At 43.4% G+C, this 24,645-nt stretch overlaps 1 protein-coding gene across 1 annotated transcript in view; it reads right to left on the bottom strand.

The window, feature by feature from the left end:
* Positions 1–1,999: 1,999 nt before the first annotated feature.
* Positions 2,000–24,645, bottom strand: part of TMC7 (transmembrane channel like 7) — a 68,183-nt gene continuing 45,537 nt past the window's right edge. Inside the window, exons 9-16 of the mRNA XM_044303511.1 lie at positions 22,312–22,469; positions 21,262–21,379; positions 19,320–19,417; positions 16,000–16,183; positions 7,316–7,446; positions 6,805–6,960; positions 2,810–2,888; positions 2,000–2,285 (exon numbers count right to left, since the gene is read on the bottom strand). Of these exons, the coding sequence (XP_044159446.1) occupies positions 2,223–2,285; positions 2,810–2,888; positions 6,805–6,960; positions 7,316–7,446; positions 16,000–16,183; positions 19,320–19,417; positions 21,262–21,379; positions 22,312–22,469 (987 nt within the window). The 3' untranslated portion in view covers positions 2,000–2,222. The remainder of the gene's footprint in view (positions 2,286–2,809; positions 2,889–6,804; positions 6,961–7,315; positions 7,447–15,999; positions 16,184–19,319; positions 19,418–21,261; positions 21,380–22,311; positions 22,470–24,645) is intronic.

Below are 24,645 nucleotides of genomic sequence, written 5' to 3'. Positions count from 1 at the left end.
TCGGTCTCACCTTACCCCCTGTCCCCTGACATTCCCATGCTTCCAGGTCTCCCATCTGGCTGAGCAGTCATTTCCTGTGTAGAGAGACTGGTGGGGAACCAGGAAGCACTTGTGCCTCGGTAAGGTGAGTATTACTGATTTTATTAATTTACACTGGGGATGAGTGAATCGACTTCGGATGAAACATCCAAAGTCGATTCGCATAAAACTTTGTTCCAATACTGTACGAAGCAGGAGCTCCGTACAGTATTAGAATGTATTGGCTCCGATGAGCCAAAGGTATTGCTTCGCGAAGTCTCGCGAGACTTCAGGTAATAACTTCATAAATTAGTTTATACTGTAAAAAAAACTAATTTCCTGAACTCGGGTTAAGTTCCAAGCAATAACCTCGGCTCATCAGAGCCAATACATTCTAATACTGTACGGAACTCCTGCTCCATACAGTATTGGAACAAAGTTTCATGCAAATCAACTTTGGATGTTTCATCCGAAGTCGATTCGCTCATCCCTAATTTACACCATTGTAAGCAATTTTTATTTTTATTTTACACCATTTTGAAATATTAAAAAGGCAGCACAATCTCTTTAAAGGGGTTGGCCCATCTTGTACATTGGGGGCATATGGTTAGGCTATACCCCCCAATGTCTGGAACGGAGTCCGCAAAGTGAAGGAAGGCGAGGTCTTCCTCTATTCATTTCTATGGGACTGCCGAAAACAGCCAAGAGCTGGCTCAGCTATTTCTGTCACCCCATAGAAGTGAATGGACCAGTACCCGCGCTTCCCATTCTTTTCAATGGGACTTCCAAAAATAGCCGAGTGTGCTGCTTGGCTATTTATGGCACTCCTATAGAAATTAACGGAGGGCGGCCGCACATGCGCAGTGCTCCCTCTTTCACTTTGCGGACTCCCTTCTAAAGCGATATGCCCCCAATCTACAAGATGGGACACGCCCTTTCATTTCCAGTGTTCTATTATATTGTACAATGTGGTTCTCGCCCTGTGTTGCTTTATCATAAAACATATTGATGCATGACATATGATAGAAACATAGGAAAAGAACACGACATACACTACATAAAGTGCAAAACATTCACAGACATCAATGCAAACGTATATTTTCTGCATTTCAGACAAACTAGTTAAAACAATATCCTAAGGCAGATGCAAAATCTCTAAAAAGGCAAATTCCAACCACAGGTTAATGAACTAAATCTAACATTTGGCTTCACGTAATGTCAGTCCATAGTTAAAGGCCTCAAAATACATGGATTGTCTTATTTTTGTGTTCTGGAAAAGCCGTATAAAAAGACGTCTTCGGTGTGAGCAGCAGGTTGTTGGCAGCAAGGCTATTAGAAGAAGGTACTGCATGTAGTCAGTAATGAATCTAAGGGCTCAGGCACATGACCATATTGTCAGACCACCTCCGATCTGAATTTTTTGCAGAACGAATGAGGTCCCATTCGTTTCAATGGGGCAGCTAAAAATACGGACATCCGTGCCGCAAATGATACGTGTCCTATTCTTGTCCGTTTTGCTGACTAGAATAGGCATTTTTACAATGGGGCCCATGAAAAGTGCGGGATGTACTAAATCTGGATATACGCATAAAAGGTGGCCGATTTTAACCACTGTTTGAATAACTGCCAATGGCAGACCTCTGGCTGTCAAAAATAAAGTGTGTGTCTGGGTGGGGGCTCCAATTTATTAGGCAGAGCAGAATGTGGCTAAAAGAGTTTCTTACTCTAGAGGCCCACTGATGAAGACCAGAGCTGTGTAATGCATCATTTCCCCATATGGTGACGGTGCAGGAGAAAGGGAGGCCTGCTTGTCGGGGTTCCTCCACAGACTACAGGTGACCATTGAATTCCCAGCTTCAGGACACCCTGTGATTAACTTACCGTCAGTTGACTGTTCTAGCATAAAACAAATAAAGGATTCTCCAAAACGGACGACCCCGTTAAGATTCCACATCACAGGCCTCATACAATATTTTATGACCAAAGAGTTGCAATGTACAATAAATAAAAATGTAACACGCGGTCACAGTTTTGTTGCTAAAATACGTTAACGGCATACGCCTTGGTAACTTGGTTGAGACAGTATCAGACGCTTTCGGCTGCAGTTTATAAAGTGCATTCTTACATAACATTTGACCACGGGGCATCGGCGCCTCTTGTAGCAGTAGTAACAGTTCTGTTGGGTTCAGTCCCCCATAACGCAGCTAGATAGTGATGCTGTGAGCTTCTGCCAGGCGTCGGATTAGGAACATTTTGTCTCTGCTTGCCTAAAAGACCAAACACGGACAACTAATTAGCTAAACTATATTAAGTCACACACAACACAGAGGTTAAAGGGGTTATCCTAGAAAAGATAATGATGACCTATCCTCAGGATAGGTCATCATTATCACATCAGTGGGGGGGGGACAGAGTCCCAGCAACCCCGCTGATCAGCTGTTTCAGGGATCTGCTGCTCTCACCGAAGCTCTGGTCGGCGCTGTGCGCTCCCAGCAGCTTTCCAGGCACAGCACCATACATCGTATAGTGGCAGTGCTTGGTATTGCAAGCTCAGCCCCATTGACTAGGCCATGTGACCAATGTACGGTGACTTTACCGGCCTGGGAGGAGGGAGATCACCCAGACTCTAACAGCTGAGTGTCGGACCCCTGCAGATATGATACCGATGAGCTAGCCTGAGGATAGGCCATCAATATCTTTTTCTGGATAAACCCTTTAATAAAGTTACAGCGTGTTACTTTTTCTTGTGACGTGTCAATGCAAAAATCTCTGAATGAACATCAGTTCTTACCATGGCCAGCTGTTCCTGCAACTGCTCCACCACTTTCTTATGGGCGCCGGCCAGCGCAATGAAGTAGAACATCACCAAGCTGCAGAGAAAGAACAAAAATTGAACACGGGAAGAACACGGGAGATGGTACACAAGCTTTTATAATACGGTTACCATCCTAACTCTTCCCCCGCTCTGCCGCTGTCCTATGGCCACTATCATAACTGAGCGGCAGTCACGCTTTGTCTGTAGTGACGTTGCATGGCCACCACTGGATGACATAGTCAGTACTGTAGACAAGGCTGTCACTGCCAGACTAGTCATCACACCGACTAGAGGACAGCAGCAGCGTGGAACAGGGAAACATTCTCAGTGAAATACGCCGTGTCAGAGAGGACATGAAGGAGCCTGAAGCCATTCCGGCACAGCTGTCTGTGTTGCATGGTTGCCTGGACCGTCGGGCCTGATTCAACATCTACCAGCAAAAAAGGCAGCTTATGCTCCTTTTGACAATGCTACTGTCAGGAGAAAGGCGCGTTCTGGACTTCTCGGACCATGCACAGGCTGTGCTCACCACCATCCTGGAATTGCAATTGTCCACCAAACCATTCCTCCACCCAGAGACAGCACGTCCTAGGGCTGGCACTGTATTTCAGGTGGTCAATACTCCACATCCCAGAACACCCCAGTCAAAACTGACAAGTTTTATCACATAAGAAGCCATTTTTTTTTTTTTACTTTAACCCTTTCAGCCCTGAGCCATTTTCTGCCTTTGCGTTTCCGTTTTTCACTCCCTACCTTCCCGGAGCCATAACCTTTTTATGTTTCTGTTGACATAGCCATATGAGGGCTTGTTTGTCACGATATGGGTTGTACTTTCTAAAAGGCACCATTTAAAACTGCATACGATGCGATGGTGGGAAGCTGGAAAAAATACTGCCAATGGGGTGGAATTGGAAAAAACCCGCAATTGAACCATAGTTTTATGGGTTTTGTTTTTACAGAGTTCCCTGTGCGATAAAACTGACCTGTTCCCGTCATTCTGGGTCAGAACGATTACAGCGATACCACATTTATATAGTTTTTCTTGTGTTTTAATACTTAACCACTTTACGTCCGCCCATAGGATATAAACGTCCTATGGGTGGACCTCTATTTCTGAAAGCACGTTTTAAAACGTCCTTTCAGAAAATAGAAGCTGCACGCTAATCGTGCAGCTGCTGATCGGGTTGCCCGCTGTCAGTGACAGCAGGGCAACCCAGAGATAAGGCAGGGACAGTTCCCAGGTGTCCCTGCCTTCTAGATCGCTGCAGACACAGCGCTCACCGAGCGCTGTGTCTGCAGAGCAGGAAGCGCTATGCGCTTCCTGTTCCGGCCCTGCGGTCATGTGACTGCCGGGACCGGAGCGTGCAGGAGCTGTGTGAGGTCTCTCACAGACCTCGATCAGCCCTGCACTGAGGCTGTACAGCTCAGTATTGCGCTGTACAGCCTCTCTGGGGGGTGCATTTCTTCTGTAACTGGGGCTACTATGTCAGCCCCAGTTACAGGAGAAATCAACAGTGAAAAAGAAAAGAAAAAGTGAAGCAAATGTCCCCCAGAGGTCTTGTATGACATTATGGGGGACGAAAAGTGTAAAAAAAATAAAGGGTTGAAAAAATAAAATAAAAAAAGTTTCACATGTAAAAAAAAAAAGGTCCCCAAGTAAGGAATAAAAAAAAAATTATTAAAAATAGAAAAAATAAAATAAAATAGACATATTTGGTATTGCCGCGTCCGTAAAAACCAGCTCTATAAAAATATCACATGAGCTAACCCCTCAGATGAACACCGTAAAAAAAAAAAAAAAACTGTGTCAAAACAAGCAATTTTTGTCACCTTGCATCACAAAAGGTGCAACACCAAGTGATCAAAAACGCGTATGTCCCACAAAATGGTACCAATAAAACCGTCACCTCATCCCGCAAAAAATAAGCCCCTACATAAGAAAATCTCTCAAAAAATAAAAATATTATAGCTCTTAGAACATGGAGACACTAAAACATCATTTTTTTGTTTCAAAAATGCTATTATTGTGTAAAACTTTAATAAATGAGAAAAAGTATACATATTAGGTATCGCCACGTCCGTAACAATCTGCTCTATAAAAATGTAACTTGACTGAACCCCTCAGGTGAACGCTGTAAAATTAAATAAATAGAAACTGTGCTAAAACAACCAATTTTTTGGTCACCTTGCCCCATAAAGTGTTATAATGAATGATCAAAAAATCATATGTACCCAAAAATAGTACTAATAAAACTGCCACCTTATCCCCTAGTTTCCAAAATGGGGTCACTTCTTGGGAGTTTCTACTGTAAGGGTGCATCAGGGGGCTTCAAATGGAACATGGCATCTAAAAACCATGTGGAGTTCCTTTTCTTCTGCGCCCTGCCGTGTGCCCATACAGCAGTTTATGACCACATGTGGGGTGTTTCTGTAAACCGCAGAATCTGGGTAATAAATATTGAGTTGTGTTTGGCTGTTAACCATCGATGTGTTAAAGAAAAAATTGGATTAAAATGGAAAATCTGCCAAAAAAGTGAAATTTAAAAATTTGATCTCCATTTTCCTTTAATTCTTGTGGAACGCATAAAGGGTTAACAAAGTTTGTAAAATCGGTTTTGAATACCTTCAGGGGTGTAGTTTCTACAATGGGGTCATTTATGGGGGTATCCACTATGTAGGCCCCACAAAGTGACTTCAGACCTGAACTGGTCCTTATAAAGTGGGTTTTGGCAATTTTCTTAAAAATTTTAAGAATTTCTTCTAAACTTCTAAGCCTTCTAACGTCCTAAAAAAATAAAATGACATTTCCAAAATGATGCCAACATAAAGTAGACATATGGGGAATGTTAAGTAATAAATATTTTATGAGGTATCACTTTCTGTTTTAAAAGCAGAGAAATTGAAATTTAGAAAATTGCGAATTTTTCCAATTTTTGGGTAAATTTGGGATTTTTTCATAAATAAAAGGTGAAATATTTTGACTCAAATTTATGACTATCATGAAGTACAATGTGTCACGAGAAAATAATCTCTGAATGACTTGGATAAATAAAGGCGTTCCAAAGTTATTACGACATAAAGTGAGACATGTCAGTTTTGCAAAATTAGGCCTGGTCAGGAAGGGGGCAAATGGCCCAGATGGGAAGTGGTTAAACAAAATGTAAAAACTTTGAAAAATAATTGTTTTTTCCTTGCATCCTATGCTGACCCCTATAACTTTTTTATATGGAGCTGTGGGTGGGCGCTTTTTTTTTTAGGGGCAGTCTGTAGTTTTCAGTGCCACCCAGGAGGTAAAGGTAAACTGCAAATTGGCCATTTTGATTTCCCCCCAATACGGCATTCAGAGTACAGGATAAATAAGTTTATATTTTAAAAGTTCTGGCATTTTTGGATGCAGAGATGCCTGTGATCTTTTTTTTTTTTTTATTGTATATTTTTATTATGGGGAAAGGGGTGGTTTGAGTTTTTTTAAACTTTTGGTTTCTTTAACACCTCTAGGTTTCCTGAACATACAATCTTTAGATTGCATTTCTCAGATCTGGTGCACAAAAAACACCGACAGACCACACTGAATTATAATGGGACCTCCACTACTCCATCTCATTTAGATAGGAAAACTAGCAGTAGCTTACTCTGTAATGTCATCGCATCAGATTTCTGTCCATGTAAATGACTGACAGGATTTTGATCATTATGTATAAATGTGTATTTTGTTGATAGTTTATTGAAAAATCAATCAAAATAATTTTTTATTAAAAAAAAATTATATAGCTGTAGCGCTATTCTTACTGTCAAAAACAAATGAATCTGCAATGGCGCCTGCAGATGTGAACAGAGCTGTAAAGTGATGATATTCCAATCCATAGAGTGTGAAGTTTTATTGTTCTTCTGCACACACTAATTGTATTTTTGGAAGTCAGAGACCTAAAAGTAAACCACTGAATATTAAAAAAAAAAAAAAAAAAACTCACCATGACAACAGGAAAAATGGAACAGCAAAAGACTCTGATGAAATGACATAAATGGTCTTCTTCAGGCCGTCTGGGAACTTTTCCACTGTACTTGGAATAATTTGCCAGGAGGTATTGTAGTTAACGAAGGGGCCGCAAGCTTTAGATGATGGTACCCTGTAGGTCGAAACAAAGACAGGACTTTAGTTCCAAGTAGCTCTTTGCGCAGGCGTAAAAGTCTATGGCTACTTTCACACTAGCGTTTCTATTTTCCGGTATTGAGATCCATCATAGGGTCTCATGCGGAGCAAGACGGAGCCTTCATGACCTACAATGCAAGTCAATGGGGACACAATAGAAAACTGATCCATCCCCCATTGACTTTCAATGGAGTTCATGACGGATCCGTCTTGGCTATGTTACAGATAATACAACCAGATTCGTTCATAACGGATGCAGATGGTTGTATTATCAGTAGCGGATCCAGCAAAAACGCTGGTGTGAAAGTAGCCTGAGTCGTGACCCTACTTACTGTGCTATTCCAACCCCCACAGGAATGCAGGCAAAGATGAGGCCAATCAGTAATATCACCAGGAAGAAGAAATTGGAACTGGAAGCACGGAAAAGTCTAGTTGGTGGTCTACAGTTTTCCATCAAAGTGATCTGTGAAGGGGGAGGGGGAGTGATAATACAAAACAAAAATAACTTTATTAGTCATATTAGCCAGTCAACAGCTGTAATCTGTCAGACGACAAAGCTGCATGTGTTTAATTCACCCGCAGCACCAAACCAGGTTAAACTAAATGAGTTGTTCAAATTGGACAATCCCTTAAAATTAAGGTGACTGAAACATTCCCACTTAGATCCACCAATAATCTTAATACAGCATAATTATTTAATCAAAATAAAAGTTATTATTAATAATTAGATATATGCATATAAGCCTCTAGGACAGAGATGCCCAACCTGTGGCCATCAAGCTGTTGCAAAACTACTATTCCCAGAAAGCCTGCACAGCTTACAGTTATTTGGGCATGCTGGGAGTTGTAGTTTTGCAACAGCTGGACAGACGCAGGTTGAGCATCCCTGCTCTAGGAGCAATGGGGGCATTGCCGTTACACCTAGAGGCTCTGCTCTCTCTGCAACTGCTGCACCCTCTGCACTTTGATTGATAAGGCCTGGCAGTGTAAACATCATCACGCCTGGTTCTGTCAAAGCAGAGAAGGCGCAGCAGTTGCAGAGAGAACAGAGCCTCTAGGTGTAACGGCAACGCCCCCGCTGCTCCTTAAGGCTCATTTGCATATATTAAAACAGCAATGCAGCACATATGAACAAGGGACCAACACAGATGTCTTCTCCTGCCAAGTGCACATGTAACAGCCAGTTTCACCATAGCTACAAAACTGCTGACAGATGCCCTTTAAAATAATTAATGTCTTATTAATGTACACAGGGATGTGTTTTATGACAATCGCTCTTTTACCAGATTCCACATCGGTGCAATGTATTTATGTGACTGCTGAGCAGCAGAATAACTTTTATGAATGATAAATATCTGTATTTGAAGATTTTTAAAGGGGTTGTGTCCTCAGGATAGGTCACCAATATCTGATCGGTGGGGGTCAGACACTCAGCACCCTCACCTGATCAGCTGTTTAAAAAAGAGGTGGAGCTCAATGCGAGCGCTACTTCCTCTTCATTACACTGCGCGTTGTCTCCCTTGCATCGGCGGTATAGTGTAATTACAAGTACTCGCTTCATTCAAGTGAATGGAACAAGCACTTGCAAAATTACACTGCACCTCTGAGACTTCCAAGACGACAGGCAGTGTAATGAAAAGGATGTCGCACTCTCATGGAGCACCGCCTCCTCTTCAAACAGCTGATCGGCGGGGGTGCCCCGTGTCGAACCACGCTGACCAGATATTGATGACCTATCCTAAGGATAGGTCATCAGTATATACTGTTTGCACAACCGCTTCAATATACTTAGAATGAGATACATCCATGCACAGTGGTATACCTCCAATAGAGGCAGACAAGGCAGTTGCTATAAGAAGAAGTTGCTATACGAGAAGAACTGCAGGATGAGAGACTAGAATGAAGTGGTAAGAGGAGGTCCTCCTCCTTTCTCTTCATATCTCACTCATATACAGTGGATATAAAAAGTTTACACACCCCTGTTAAAATGTCAGGTTTCTGAGACAAAGATAAATCATTTCAGAACTTTTTCCACCTTTAACCACTTCAGCCCCGCTAGGTGAAACCCCCTTCATGACCAGAGCACTTTTTACACTTCGGCACTACACTCCTTTCACCGTTTATCGCTCGGTCATGCAACTTACCACCGAAATGAATTTTACCTCCTTTTCTTCTCACTAATGGAGCTTTCATTTGGTGGTATTTTATTGCTGCTGACATTTTTACTTTTTTTTGTTATTAATCAAAATGTAACGATTTTTTTGCAAAAAAATGACATTTTTCACTTTCAGCTGTAAAATTTTGCAAAAAAAAAACGACATCCATATATAAATTTTTCGCCAAATTTATTGTTCTACATGTCTTTGATAAAAAAAAAATGTTTGGGCAAAAAAAAAATGGTTTGGGTAAAAGTTATAGCATTTACAAACTATGGTACAAAAATGTGAATTTCCGCTTTTTGAAACAGCTCTGACTTTCTGAGCACCTGTCATGTTTCCTGAGGTTCTACAATGCCCAGACAGTAGAAAAACCCCACAAATGACCCCATTTCGGAAAGTAGACACCCTAAGGTATTCGCTGATGGGCATAGTGAGTTCATAGAACTTTTTATTTTTTGTCACAAGTTAGCGGAAAATGATGATGATTTTTTTTTCTTCTCTTTTTTCCTTACAAAGTCTCATATTCTACTAACTTGCGACAAAAAATAAAAAATTCTAGGAACTCGCCATGCCCCTCACGAAATACCTTGGGGTGTCTTCTTTCCAAAATGGGGTCACTTGTGGCGTAGTTATACTGCCCTGGCAATTTAGGGGCCCAAATGTGTGAGAAGAACTTTGCAATCAAAATGTGTAAAAAATGGCCTGCAAAATCCGAAAGGTGCACTTTGGAATATGTGCCCCTTTGCCCACCTTGGCTGCAAAAAAGTGTCACACATGTGGTATCGCCGTACTCAGGAGAAGTTGGGCAATGTGTTTTGGGGGGTCATTTTACATATACCCATGCTGGGTGAGAGAAATATCTTGGCAAAAGACAACTTTTCCCATTTTTTTATACAAAGTTGGCATTTGACCAAGATATTTTTCTCACCCAGCATGGGTATATGTAAAATGACACCCCAAAACACATTCCCCAACTTCTCCTGAGTACGGCGATACCACATGTGTGACACTTTTTTGCAGCCTAGATGCGCAAAGGGGCCCAAATTCCTTTTAGGAGGGCATTTTTAGACATTTGGATCCCAGACTTCTTCTCACACTTTCGGGCCCCTAAAAAGCCAGGGCAGTATAAATACCCCACATGTGACCCCACTTTGGAAAGAAGACACCCCAAGGTATTCAATGAGGGGCATGGCGAGTTCCTAGAATTTTTTATTTTTTTGCATAAGTTAGCGGATATTGATTTTTTTTCGTTTTTTTCTCACAAAGTCTCACTTTCCGCTAAATTAGGACAAAAATTTCAATCTTTCATGGACTCAATATGCCCCTCACGGAATACCTTGGGGTGTCTTCTTTCCGAAATGGGGTCACATGTGGGGTATTTATACTGCCCTGGCTTTTTAGGGGCCCTAAAGCGTGAGAAGAAGTCTGGAATATAAATGTCTAAAAATGTTTACGCATTTGGATTCCGTGAGGGGTATGGCGAGTTCATGTGAGATTTTATTTTTTGACACAAGTTAGTAGAATATGAGACTTTGTAAGAAAAAACAAAAACAAACAAAAATTTCCGCTAACTTGTGCCAAAAAAAATGTCTGAATGGAGCCTTACAGGGGGAGTGATCAATGACAGGGGGGTGATCAATGACAGGGGGGTGATCACCCATATAGACTCCCTGAGCACCCCCCTGTCATTGATCACCCCCCTGTAAGGCTCCATTCAGACGTCCGTATAATTTTTACGGATCCATGGATCGGATCCGCAAAACACATGCGGACGTCTGAATGGAGCCTTACAGGGGGGTTATCAATGACAGGGGGTGATCAGGGTGATCACCCCCCTGTCACTGATCACCCCCCCTGTAAGGCTCCATTCAGACATCCGCATGATTTTTTACGGATCCATGGATACATGGATCGGATCCACAAAAAACATGCGGACGTCTGAATGGAGCCTTACAGGGGGGTTATCAATGACGGGGTGATCAGGGAGTGTATATGGGTGATCACCCGCCTGTCATTGATCACCCCCTGTAAGGCTCCATTCAGACGTCCGCATGATTTTTACGGATCCATGGATACATGGATCGGATCCACAAAACACATGCGGACTTCTGAATGGAGCCTTACAGGGGGGTGATCAATGACAGGGGGGTGATCAGGGAGTGTATATGGGTGATCACCCGCCTGTCATTGATCACCCCCCTGTAAGGCTCCATTCAGACGTCCGCATGATTTTTACGGATCCATGGATACATGGATCGGATCCACAAAACACATGCGGACTTCTGAATGGAGCCTTACAGGGGGGTGATCAATGACAGGGGGGTGATCAGGGAGTGTATATGGGTGATCACCCGCCTGTCATTGATCACCCCCTGTAAGGCTCCATTCAGACGTCCGCATGTGTTTTGCGGATCCGATCCATGTATCCATGGATCCGTAAAAATCATGTGGACGTCTGAATGGAGCCTTACAGGGGGGTGATCAATGACAGGGGGGTGATCAATGACAGGGGGTGATCAGGGAGTGTATATGGGTGATCACCCGCCTGTCATTGATCACCCCCCTGTAAGGCTCCATTCAGACGTCCGTATGCTTTTTGCGGATCCGATCCATGTATCCGTGGATCCGTAAAAATCATACAGACGTCTGAACGGAGCCTGACAGGGGGGTGATCAATGACAAGGCGGTGATCAATGACAGGGGGGTGATCAGGGAGTTTATATGGGGTGATCATGGGTGATCAGGGGTTTATAAGGGGTTAATAAGTGACGGGGGGGGGGGGGGGGGGGTGTAGTGTAGTGTGGTGTTTGGTGCGACTGTACTGAGCTACCTGAGTCCTCTGGTGGTCGATCCTAACAAAAGGGACCACCAGAGGACGACCAGGTAGGAGGTATATTAGACGCTGTTATGAAAACAGCGTCTAATATACCTGTTAGGGGTTAAAAAATTCGGATCTCCAGCCTGCCAGCGAGCGATCCACTCGCTTACCTTCCGTTCCTGTGAGCGCGCGCGCCTGTGTGCGCGCGTTCACAGGAAATCTCGGCTCTCGCGGGAGGACGTGTATATGCGTCCACCCAGAAGAGCAGGACCGCCGGCAGGACGCAATCCTGCGTACGGCGGTCCTGAGGTGGTTAATGTGACCTATAAACTGTACCACTCAATTGAAAAACAAACTGAAATCTTTTAGGTGGAGTGAAGAAAACCCAAAAAACTAAAATAATGTGGTTGCATAAGTGTGCAGACTCTCTCATAACTGGGGATGTAGCTGTGTTCAGAATTAAGCAAATACATTCAAAATCATGGTAAATAGGAGTCAGCATACACCTGCCATCATTTAAAGTGCCTCTGATTACCCCCAAATAAAAGTTCAGCTGCTCTAGTTGGTCTTTCCTGAAAAATTTTCTTAGTCGCATTTCACAGCAAAAGCCATGGTCCACAGAGAGCTTCCAAAGCATCAGAGAGGTCTCATTGTTGAAAGGTATCAGTCAGGAGAAGGATACAAAAGAATTTCCAAGGCATTAGATATACCATGGAACACGGTGAAGACAGTCATCATCAAGTGGAGAAAATATGGCACGACAGTGACATTACCAAACACTGGACATCCCTCCAAAATTTATGAAAAGACGTGAAGAAAACGGGTCTGGGAGGCTACCAAAAGGCATACAGCAACATTAAAGGAGCTGCAGGAATATCTGGCAAGTACTGGCTGTGTGGTACATGTGACAACAATCTCCCGTATTCTTCATATGTCTGGGCTATGGGGTAGAGTGGCAAGACGAAAGCCTTTTCTTATGAAGAAAAACATCTAAGCCAGGCTACATTTTGCAAAAACACATGTGAAGTCTCCCAAAAGCATGTGGGAAAAGGTGTTATGGTCTGATGAAACCAAGGTTGAACTTTTTGGCCATAATTCCAAAAGCAACGTTTGGCGCAAAAACACTGCACATCAGCATAATAACACCATCCCCACAGTAAAGCATGGTGGTGGCAGTATCATGCCAAGGGGCTGTTTTTCTTCAGCTGGAACTGGGGCCTTAGTTAAGCTGGAGGGAATTATGAACAGTTCCAAATACCAGTCAATATTGGCACCAAACCTTCAAGCTTCTACTAGAAAGCTGAACATGAAGAGGAACTTCATCTTCCAGCATGACAACGACCCAAAGCATACATCCAAATCAACAAAGGACACTGGTTGTACCCTTATATGCTCCCTGAAGTTCTCTGTATCTATAAACATTGGAGTGTATATTTCTATTTGTACACAGCTTCGACTTGTCATCGAGCTGTTAATGTCTCTTGAGGTAATGTTCTTTCATAACTCTTTTGAATAAAAGAAATTGAACAACAAATCAACAAAGGAATGGCTTCACCAGAAGAAGATTAAAGTTTTGGAATGGCCCAGCCAGAGCCCAGACCCGAGTCCGATTGAAAATCTGTGGGGTGATCTGAAGAGGGCTGTGCACAGGAGATGCCCTCGCAGTCTGACAGATTTGGAGTGTTTTTGAAAAGAAGAGTGGGCAAATCTTGCCAAGTCAAAATGTGCCATGCTGATAGACTCAAACCCAAAAAGACTGAGTGCTGTAATAAAATCAAAAAAGGTGCTTCAACAAAGTATTAGTTTAAGAGAGTGTGCACACTTTTATATTTTTTTCTTCCCTCTATCTAAAAGATTTCAGTTTGTTTTTCAATTGTACGGTTTATAGGTCACATTAAAAAGGTGGAAAAAGTTCTGAAATGATTTATCTTTGTCTCATTTTTTACATCACAGAAACCTGACATTTTAACAGGGGTGTGTAGACTTTTTATATAATAAAACTGACCACATACATCTATACACTCTGCATCTATTATACCGTGTACTTCTCGCATCAGTACATCTCACACATACATACACACTGTATTTTTTGGACTATAAAACGCACTGTTTTCCCCCAAAAATGGGAAAAGTGGCAGTGCGTCTTATACGACCCATTAGCATGTGGGGGGCACGGAGAGGCAAGGGCAGCGCTGCACCGGCTGTACTCACCTTCCCTGGTCTTTTTCCTCGTACCGCGTATAGATAGGTAGGGTGTTTAAGCCCCTGTCCCCCTTTCAGGGTGATCTAGGGACTTCCTGCTCCCTATTCCTGCCTACGCTGAGGTCTATATTTTGGCATAATTTCTAAATGCTACTACAGTTCATCGCATGGAAGCCCGCTTCATTGAAAGTGACTCTACTATCCACATCTACAGCTTCTGATGGGTGAGAACGTTCCTTTTACATGCTATTCTCTACTGTTACCATTCAGTGCATGTTTGTCCGGGCCCATCCGGGCTGTTATGCGTTTGTCTGTTCTTGAGGGTTCACCCTGACTAGCGCTTCATTATTTTATATTATTACCTATTAAATGTTAAGTTTTGCCCCTCTGTCCCCTAGGGGATCAGTACATTTTGCCATTTCATTTTGGGAGTAAATTGTCAAGCTTGGTACGCTTGTTGTCTGCTATGAGGTCTGATGAAAAAACATTTTTCTTACTTTCCTCCAAATCCTAGGAGCATCTTGTAGTCTGATGCGTCTTTTAGTCCGACAAATACGGTATATATAATATTTACATACACACACTGCATCTATTATACGGTATAACAGATGCAGTGGACACAGGTATGTAGTATACCCAGCAGAGTAATGATATGTGAGGTACAAGGGATACTATGGGGCCCAGTGAGTTCTGTGTAGGCCCCTGGGACTCAGAGTGCTTTCAAGCACTTCACTCTCACCCCTATTCAGAGGAAATTCCCAATTCACGCACTCACATTCCCTATGTAGCGATTATTCTTCACACATTCTCCTCAGTTATTTTCTTGCAAGTATTTCCTTGTATGTAAATGCCCTATCTAGATGGTTGACTGTCTAAAACAAACTAGCATAACCCTCCAGACATTTTTTGCTGGTAAGCGGCTTTGTCAGGGGACAATGGGTTAATCTGCAAATACAGATATTTATCATTCATAAAAGTTGACAGAATATTCTGCACCTCTGTACAATCTAGCACATCAGCAATCACAAAAACTCATGGCTCCTCTGTGGAATCTGGTACAATAGCGATCCTCATTAAATACATCCCTTTGTACATTAATAATACTTACCTGATCTGATGCAAATGGGCCTCTAAGAGCAACAGGGGCGTTGCTGTTACACCTAGACACTGTGCAACTGTCACACCCCCTGTACTTTGATTGACAGGGCCAAGCGTGATCACGTTTACATTGCCTGGCCCTGTCAAAGTGAAGAGGGAGCTGCAGTGAAAACATCATCACACCTGACCCTGTCAATCAAAGTGGAGAGCCTTTAGGTGTAACGGCAACGCCCCCGTTGCTCCTAGAGGCTCATTTGCATATATTAAAACATCATTTTTCTCAGCACCGAGAGGCACATATGAACATGGGACCAACACAGATGCCTCCAGCTGCCAAGCGCACATGTAACAGGTCAGCCGGTGTCATAGCTACAAATCTGCCAAAAGATGTCCTCTAATCATCAACATAAAAGTTATGTTTTATTACGATTATTGGTTGGTCCTAAGTGGAAATTTATGGCCATGTGTGTGTTTTCAAAAATAAATTGATCACAAAAGACCCTCCTGCAAGGAACCCCAGTGATCACCTGTAATCTGTGAGAATACCTGGCAGTAAGGGCTCAATTTCCCTGCAGCGCCACCACAGGGAAAACTGAGCATTACACTATTGAGTGACCAGCATTCAGAATGTGAATGAATGAATTCAAAATGGGACTACTAAACACGACACTCCCTTTAATGGTACACGGTACATAACACTCATTTTCGCAATGGCTTCTTTAAGGATTTCATCATTTACCTTTTTAACATAGAAGATTATGAAATATTTAATAATCGCTATGGCTGGAAGAAGTGGGGAATAAAAAGCTCCGATCCAGCAGATTGTTTGTCCATACACAAGCTCCAGTACATTCTGAGGGATCTCAAACTCCTGCTGACCCCACCACTGCAATGGTCTCCATGCACAGTGTGTCACCAGCAGCCTGCAACACAGAGGACGACAAGTACAAATCCATGAAGAACAAGAGGCTCGAAAAGTTGTAAATCAGTTCATGGGTTTGAGGCACCTAATCTACCTACCACCGAGTGATAGCAACCCCCTATGGCTCATTCACACAAAGCTTTTTTCAGGCAGTTTTCCCTGATGTTTTCTTTGTCTGTTGAGAACGCAGAGCTAGATGATATAACTTGAGCAATGTGCAACTCCATTTGTTAAAAGTTAAAGAGGTTCTGTCACTTCTAGAAAGTGGCATTTATCATGTAAAAAAAGTTAAAACAAGGCACTTACTAATGTATTGCGATTGTCCATATTGCCTCCTTTGCTGGCTGGATTCATTTTTCCATCACATTATACACTGCTTGTTAGCAGGAGTTATGGCCATTTCTGCAGCGCAGGTATGAGGTGGCCGGGACGGGAGTTGCTGCACAAGCTTGCCTTTGTGCACTCACACGGTCCTGGCCACCAGAGAGGCCGGCACTTTTTCCTATAGTGTGCAAGCACAACCACCACTGCTGGATTGCAGGATGGTCATAACCATGGAAACAAGCAGTGTATAATGTGATGGAAAAATGATGGAGGCAATATGGACAATCACAGAGCATTAGTAAGTGCCTTGTATTAACGTTGTCTACATGATACCGTATATACTCGAGTATAAGCCGACCCGAATATAAGCCGAGGCCCCTAATTTTACCCCCCAAAAAATGGGAAAAATTATTGACTCGAGTATAAGACTAGGGTGGGAAATGCGGAGGACGTACTGTTATGGGGTGGATCTGTGGAGGACGCTGTTATGGGGGATCTGTGGAGGACACTTATGGGGGACCTGTGGATGGCACTGTTATGGGGTGGATCTGTGGATGGCACTGTTATGGGGTGGATCTGTGGATGGCACTGTTATGGGGTGGATCTGTGGATGGCACTGTTATGGGGTGGATCTGTGGATGGCACTGTTATGGGGTGGATCTGTGGATGGCACTGTTATGGGGTGGATCTGTGGATGGCACTGTTATGGGGGGATGTGTGCTATGACACATAGGGCCATGAGGGGGGGGGCAGCACAAGACATATAGCATCTTATGCTGGTCCCCCTCATGGCCCTATGTGTCCTAGACTGCACACATAACTGGCTTTGTGTGTAACGTATTTTACTAAAACAAGCTCTCTCCTATTGATTCAGGAAGCAGGAGCGTTACTAAGTGACGTCAGTCACGCGCCGGCCGGGCCGCTCGCTGCAGTGCCATCGTGACAGTGAGTACAGAGGCAGCCATGTTATCAATAGGAGAGAGAGTGCTGGGAGCTGACCGGAGCAGCTGTAAAAGGTAAGTAACAGCTTCTCCGGCCCCCAACATGTCATGGTCTGTATTATGGCAATGTAAGTTGCCATAATACAGACCTAGACTCGAGTATGTAAAAATATGTGCCAAAAAACTCGTCTTATACTCGAGTATATACGGTAAATGCCATTTGCTGAACTGAGACAACCCCTTTAAAAACGCAAAGTGCTCAGAGTGCTGAGGTCCCTTTTGTTCTAGTAACAGGGAGGGTCCCAGCTCCTGGACCACCACTGATGCCATCTTATAAAATGCCTCAATAAATCTATATGGAATGATATCAAAAGACAAAGATCAAGCAAACAGTCCATACTGGAGGCAGACATCAGTGATTAATTACAGACCCAATGACATATAATGCAGTCCATCAGGTCCCAGCAAGGAGTCTGTTTGGACAGGAAAAAAACGTACCGCATGAAGCTCTATTTTACCTCTCAAAGGCCCCTTTCAGACGAGCGAATTTCACACTCCGGACTCGCAGCGAGAGTATGCAGCAGCTCCCGTCCTGACCTCCCAGCACTGACGGGGTCGCCTAGCATTATACAGATTTATGATGTTATGTAACCCTTAGGCCTCTTTCACACGGGCGTCATGGATTTGGGCCGGATAAGATGCGGGTGCGTAGCAGGATTTTTCTGCGCGAGTGCAAAACATTTTAATGCGTTTTGCACGCACGTGAGAAAAATCGGCATGTTTGGTACCCAAACCCGAACTTCTTCACAGAAGTTCGGGTTTGGGTTAGGTGTTGTGTAGATTGTATTATTTTCCCTTATAACATGGTTATAAGGGAAAATAATAGCATTCTTAATACAGAATGCATTGTACAATAGGGCTGGAGGGGTTAAAAAAAAATAAATTAAATTAATTTAACTCGCCTTAATCCACTTGTTTGCGCAGCCCGGCTTCTCTTCTTTCTTCAGGACCTGGGTAAAGGACCTTTGATGACATCACTGCGCTCATCACATGATCCATCACCATGGTGATGGATCATGTGATGAGCGTAGTGACGTCACCAAAGGTCCTTTTCCTCCTGCACAGCAAAGAAAAAGGAAGAGAAGCCAGGCTGCGCGAACAAGTGGATTAAGGCGAGTTAAATTATTATTATTATTATTATTTTTTTTAACCCCTCCATCCCTATTGTACTAAGCATTCTGTATTAGGAATGGTTTTATTTTCCCTTATAAAACATGGTTATAAGGGTAAATAATGAAGATCGGGTCCCCATCCCGATCATCTCCTAGCAACCATGCGTGAAAATCGCACCGCATCCGCACTTGCTTGCGCATGCTGTGATTTTCACGCAACGCACAAGTGATGCGTGAAAATTACCGCTCATGTGCACAGCCCCATAGAAATGAATGGGTCCGATTTCAGTGCGGGAGCAATGCGTTCACCTCACACATTGCACCCGCGCGGAAATCTCGCCCGTGTGAAAGAGGCCTTACAGTTCTGGAATGTATTGGATAACACTGACTGCATACTCACTCTGCGAGTCCGAAAGGGGCCATAAGCAATATAATCTGCCACGGATGCAGATGTGACCAGAGCCTAAGTTGGCAGGACCAGCCGGCTCGCTCAGGGGCTCCTACTACCCCCTGACATCTGCTGGATTTGAACATGCCCAATCCTTCGGGGGGGCAAGAGGAGTCTGGTAGTGGCTCATTACCCTCTCCCCGCTTCAAACACATGCATGCTTGGCCAACAGCTATCTAAGTTGTAAAGCCCACTTCAATAAAAGCTTGAGTGGACAAGCAGACCAGTGTAAGGAAAATACAACTTACTTACTTTCTTGGAAACTCTACTAATATGGTCACTGCCAAAATGATTAAAAAGTCAAAGATCATCAGCTTGTACATTTCTTGTCCAACCCTGGTCTCCCAGCACTGTGGAGAAAGATAAGAAAGATCTGGTAACCGAGTATAATATCAGTACATGCTCGCACATCTTCAATACGCAGATGGATGACATTTAAGACTGAACTTAGTAGGTACCTGGCACCAAAAATGTCTGGGCTAGAGGTGAGAGAAGCATAACCAATTTACAAGTCAGTTACATTATAGGTGCAGATTGGTCAGCGCTGATACTTGAATGGGGTATTCTTGCTATATTCACAACATACGGGATAACTATTAGATCAGTGGGTGCTCCATGGGGTACAGGGACCTCGTTCTTGTGATCAGTGGGTGCTCCAGTTAGGGAATAACTTAATATAACCAGAATACCCCTCAATTTCTCTAGTCTGGCGATATATTCTATAAGTCAGTATCGGTGACCGGTGGCGGAGCTCACGGGAGAGAATACCGGGAAATGAACGGAAGTTGTTCTCATGTGATCCTTCTCTAAATATATAAAATATTACAGAAAGCCTAAAGTGCTTCTCTAAGAGATAACACTGATGGGATGTCCTCGGCATCCCCAATATCTGGTCCAGACTAATATTACCTGCTTAGCACTTTTTATTAAACCCACTGCGTTCAATAACTATTAGAAGTCCATGTAGGGAAAAAAAATGAATATCCAGCAACCAGATGGAGTCAGTGTAACCTTTATTCCAATGAATGAAAAAACAGTATTCAGTGCAAAGAGGCTTAAATATTTCAGACCATCCGGTCCTTACTCACAGAACACGAATGCTACGCTGATGCCTCCGCCCTGTGCCAGTCATTGCCCATACAGAAGTTCAGGTTTGGGTTCAAGGTTGTGTAGATTGTATTATTTTCCCTTATAACATGGTTATAAGGGAAAATAATAGCATTCTGAATACAGAATGCATAGTACAAGAGGGCTGGAGGGGTTAAAAATTTTTTTTTTTTAACTCACCTTAATCCACTTGTTCGCACAGCCGGCATCTCTTCTGTCTTGTTCTGTGAGGAATAGGACCTTTGATGACATCACTACGCTCATCACATGATCTTTTACCATGGTGATGGATCATGTGACGGACCATGTGATGAGCGCAGTGACGTCATCAAAGGTCCTATTCTTTACAGAACAAGACAGAAGAGATGCCGGCTGCGCGAACAAGTGGATTAAGGTGAGTAAAACATTTTTTTAACCCCTCCAGCCCTATTGTACTATGCATTCTGTATTCAGAATATACATATGTATATGTATGTATAACCATGTTATAAGGGAAAATAATAATGATCGGGTCCCCATCCCGATTTTCTCCTAGCAACCGTGCGTGAAAATTGCACCGCATCCGCACTTGCTTGCGATTTTCATGCAGCCCTATTCACTTCTATGGGGCCTGCGTTGTGTGGAAAACGCACAAAGAGGAGCATGCTGCGATTTTCACGCAACGCACAAGTGATGCGTGAAAATCACCGCTCATGTGAACAGCCCCATAGAAATGAATGGGTCCGGATTCAGTGCGGATGCAATGCGTTCAACTCACGCATTGCACCCGCGCGGAAAACTCGCCCGTGTGGAAGGGGCCTTAGGTTTTGTATGGGCTTGCTAATAGGAGGCTGAATTACATTCAGAACCGTTATTTTTGGCTGGGTGGGTACATATCTCCAGCGTCCAACCTTCAGTGTGATCAGTGGTGATAAAACACCAGGGACCCTCACAGAGCTCCCAGACACAGCTCCGCTCTCTTCCATATGTTGTATCCGATATTGCACCTTAACCTCATTTACACAAATAGGAAATTAACTGGAATACCAAACTAAGCTTCTGGGACAAAGGCTGAACCGTGTCAGTATACACTTCAAGGGTAACTTACAGCATAGTCTACATAGTTGTAGCCACACGTCTTGCAAGTGCCGTTTGAGCAGGAAGTAATTTTTGTCCATAAAGAGATGAGCAGTACAGCAATGCTGGCCAACCGGACAAACACACACCTGAAAAGAACAAGGAACTACAATTACAGGAACTGTTTGAGTTTTTACACATACACAAAAGTACTCGTGATTAACCAATGTGACACCAAACTCCAGCCCACAGAGCAGCCTCATCTTAAAGGGCTTCTGTCACCCCCCAAAAGTCATTTTTCGTTTTTGGGCTACTTAAAATCCTTATACTGCAATTTTTCAGTATATAGTGCTCTTACCCTTTTTCGTTCAGTAGTTTCTTTAAAAACTGCAATAATATGTAAATTACCTCTCTACCAGCAAGTAGGGCGGTTACTTGCTGGTAGCAGCCGTATCCTGCTTCAAAAAAACGCCCCCTACTCCTGTTGATTGACAGGGCCAGCGAGCGCTCTCGTCCCCTGGCTGCGTTCTAAATCTCACGCCTGCGCAGTACCGGTCTTCAGTCGGCGCAGGCGCACTGAGAGGAGGACGCTCGCTCGGCCGCTCCTTCCTTAGTGCGCCTGCGCCGGGTTTAGATGTGACGTCATCGACGCAGGCGCATTGAGGAAGGAGCGGCCGGGCGAGCGTCCTCCTCTCAGTGCGCCTGCGCCGACTGAAGACCGGTACGGCGCAGGCGCGAGATTTAGAACGCAGACAGTTGGACCTCCGCTAATCAAAAAAAGTTATATAGGTCATAGTCTATACAAAAGGATGGTACTGAAGGAAGCAAGAGCTCTGAAACAGTAACATCTAAAAATGCACTTCTCATAGGACTGCATTTCAGGACCACGGTCACCGGTGGCTGGCTGCTGTACTGAAATTTCTCCTAGACCATTGGATTCAACAGCTGTTCTTGAGCACATGATAGATCAGTAGTCACTTGTTAACCCTTCGAGAAGGTGGTCCTGTGCTGCAGATTACACTGTAGTTTACTGACAATAAAAATCATGAGTGGCCATCATAACAGGTATAGGTTTACTTACCTTATGAGCGTAAAGCGGATCTCAAAGGCTGGAGAATAGTCTTCATATCGTACTATATTTTCAACGATGATGGGAGTAATAAAGTTGGCAATAGTGATTACAATAGATGGGAGATACTCCACCAGCAAGCTCATCCCTTTCTCTTTATTTACGCTCATCTAAAAAGGTAGGTCAAAACAGAAATACACATTGTTAATATACAGATGAAACTCGAAAAATTGGAATATCGTGCAAAGTTCATTTATTTCAGTAATGCAACTTAAAAGGTGAAACTAACATATGAGAGACTCATTACAGGCAAAGCGAGATATTTCAAGCCTTTGTTATAATTTGGATGATTATGGCTTATAGCTTATGAAACCCCAAAGTCACAATCTCAGGCCCCCTTTGCTCAGGGGGTATGGACTAATTAGCTGACTAGCGTGCGACACTTTGAGCCTAGAATATTTCCCAATATTCAAATTTTAAGTTGCATTACTGAAATAAATGAACTTTTGCACGATATTCAAATTTTTCGACTTTCACTTTTATACTGTATCTATTTAGTATGGAAAGAGAGACCATCTTTATAAGAGGCGATTGGTAATAGGGCTTGAAAATTAAACATTTTATTTTTTTTAGAGAACATCTATCTGCCTTGGAGCACCGCTATTGTAACACCCATCTCCACTGTGCGCTCATCCTCCCCTGTGATTGATAGGGCTAGACATAGGTCTAGTCCCGTATTCTCACACCTGCTCCTCTGTGGCTCAGTAACGCGGCGTTTGCGTCCCAAGCAGCATAGATTCTGACTGCGCATGCGCCGAGTTTCTGAGCCTTGGCTGGATGGATCCCATGGTGGGATATTTTAGTGAATGACTGCAATGGGACAACCTCCTGGGTTTCATTCTTTAAATTCTCCCCCCACCCAGCAGGACCTGTAGGGAAGTATACTTACCTGCTTGCTGCTGCTTGGATTGGGCTCTTGCTGCATGACAAATTATTCCTTCACTTCACAATTTATTTATTTTTTAAAGGGTTGACTACATTTACAAATTCCCATCCAGCAGGAACTATGAAGGGAAGTATACTTACCTGCTCTCCACCTCTCCATGGGTCCCGTACTGTCTTCACTGCACTTCTGGTTCATGCATGTAAAATGCCTACAGGTTATGGGGCCACACACTGCAGCTGCATCCAGTCACTGAGGCCTGTCATTGGCTACAGAGACATATGTGACCCTGTCTGTGCAGAACGTGTACATGCGGGGACCTGATCTGCAGTGAAGACACCAAGGGACCCACGGGGCCAGAATGTCCCTTTACACATCCTGCTGGATGGGGTGGGGATATAAAAATATATATAAAAAATTTAAAAAGTGAACAACCCCTTGAAAAAAGTAGCAAAGTAATGGGATATTTTGTCATTTGGCAAGAGCATGGGGTAAATTGTACATGGTCAGTACACTTAGAGACCAGTTTATTCTAACAACCTTCTTATCGCTTTGCTAGGTCACATTTTGCCCATCCTCATACATTCTAATGTCCGGCACTGAACGTTTTTTCAAAAGGCTGAGATGTAACTTGGTCTCAGATTCAGATTACAGCATTTGCCAGCTCACTTGTCCATCTAATAGCTCTTTACCACCCACCTATGGATAGGTCATCAGTAGGGTTGAGCAAACCCGAACTGTAAAGTTCAGGTTCGTACCGAACTTTAGGATTTTTGGACCCTGGACCCGAACCTTTCACTAAAAGTTCAGGTTCGGTGCTTTCTTGGCGCTTTTTGAAAGGCTGCAGAGCAGCCAATCAACAAGCGGTTAACTGTCTGACCTTAGAAGCCATCACAGCCATGCCTACTATTGGCATGGCTGTGATTGGCCAGAGCACCATGTGACCCAGCCTCTATAAAAGCTGGATTCACGTAGCGCTGCACGTCTCTCTGCTGTTACAAGTGTAGGGAGAGGATGCTGCTGGTGATTTCAGGGAGAGAATAGGAAAGAATCTTTGCTCAAAACCTGAATCTAACTCAGCGATCTACATACATTGTGTTTTGTGGGTGCAGGGCACAATTTTTTTTTATCCTGCCCTGAGCCCAGTGACCGAAAAAAAATAAAAGTCAGTTGAAGTGAATGGGTACGCATCCGTGATGCGGAATGCACACTGAACTGTGGCCGTGTATTGCGGCCCGCAATACGGCCACAGATCACACACGTTCGTGTGAACTAAGCTTAAGTCAGTGTGCAATTTAAGCTAGAAATACACCCATCATTTTCTGGGGTTTTAAAAACACACTTTTTTTTTTTTTTTTTCCAAAAAACACTATTTTCCTGATCTGCAAGTTTTAAATTCAAGT

Source organism: Bufo gargarizans, chromosome 8 (assembly GCF_014858855.1).
Source record: "Bufo gargarizans isolate SCDJY-AF-19 chromosome 8, ASM1485885v1, whole genome shotgun sequence".
NCBI lineage: Eukaryota > Metazoa > Chordata > Amphibia > Anura > Bufonidae > Bufo > Bufo gargarizans.
Note: the sequence above shows the minus strand (reverse complement) of the source record. Positions and strands in the feature narration are given on the sequence as shown.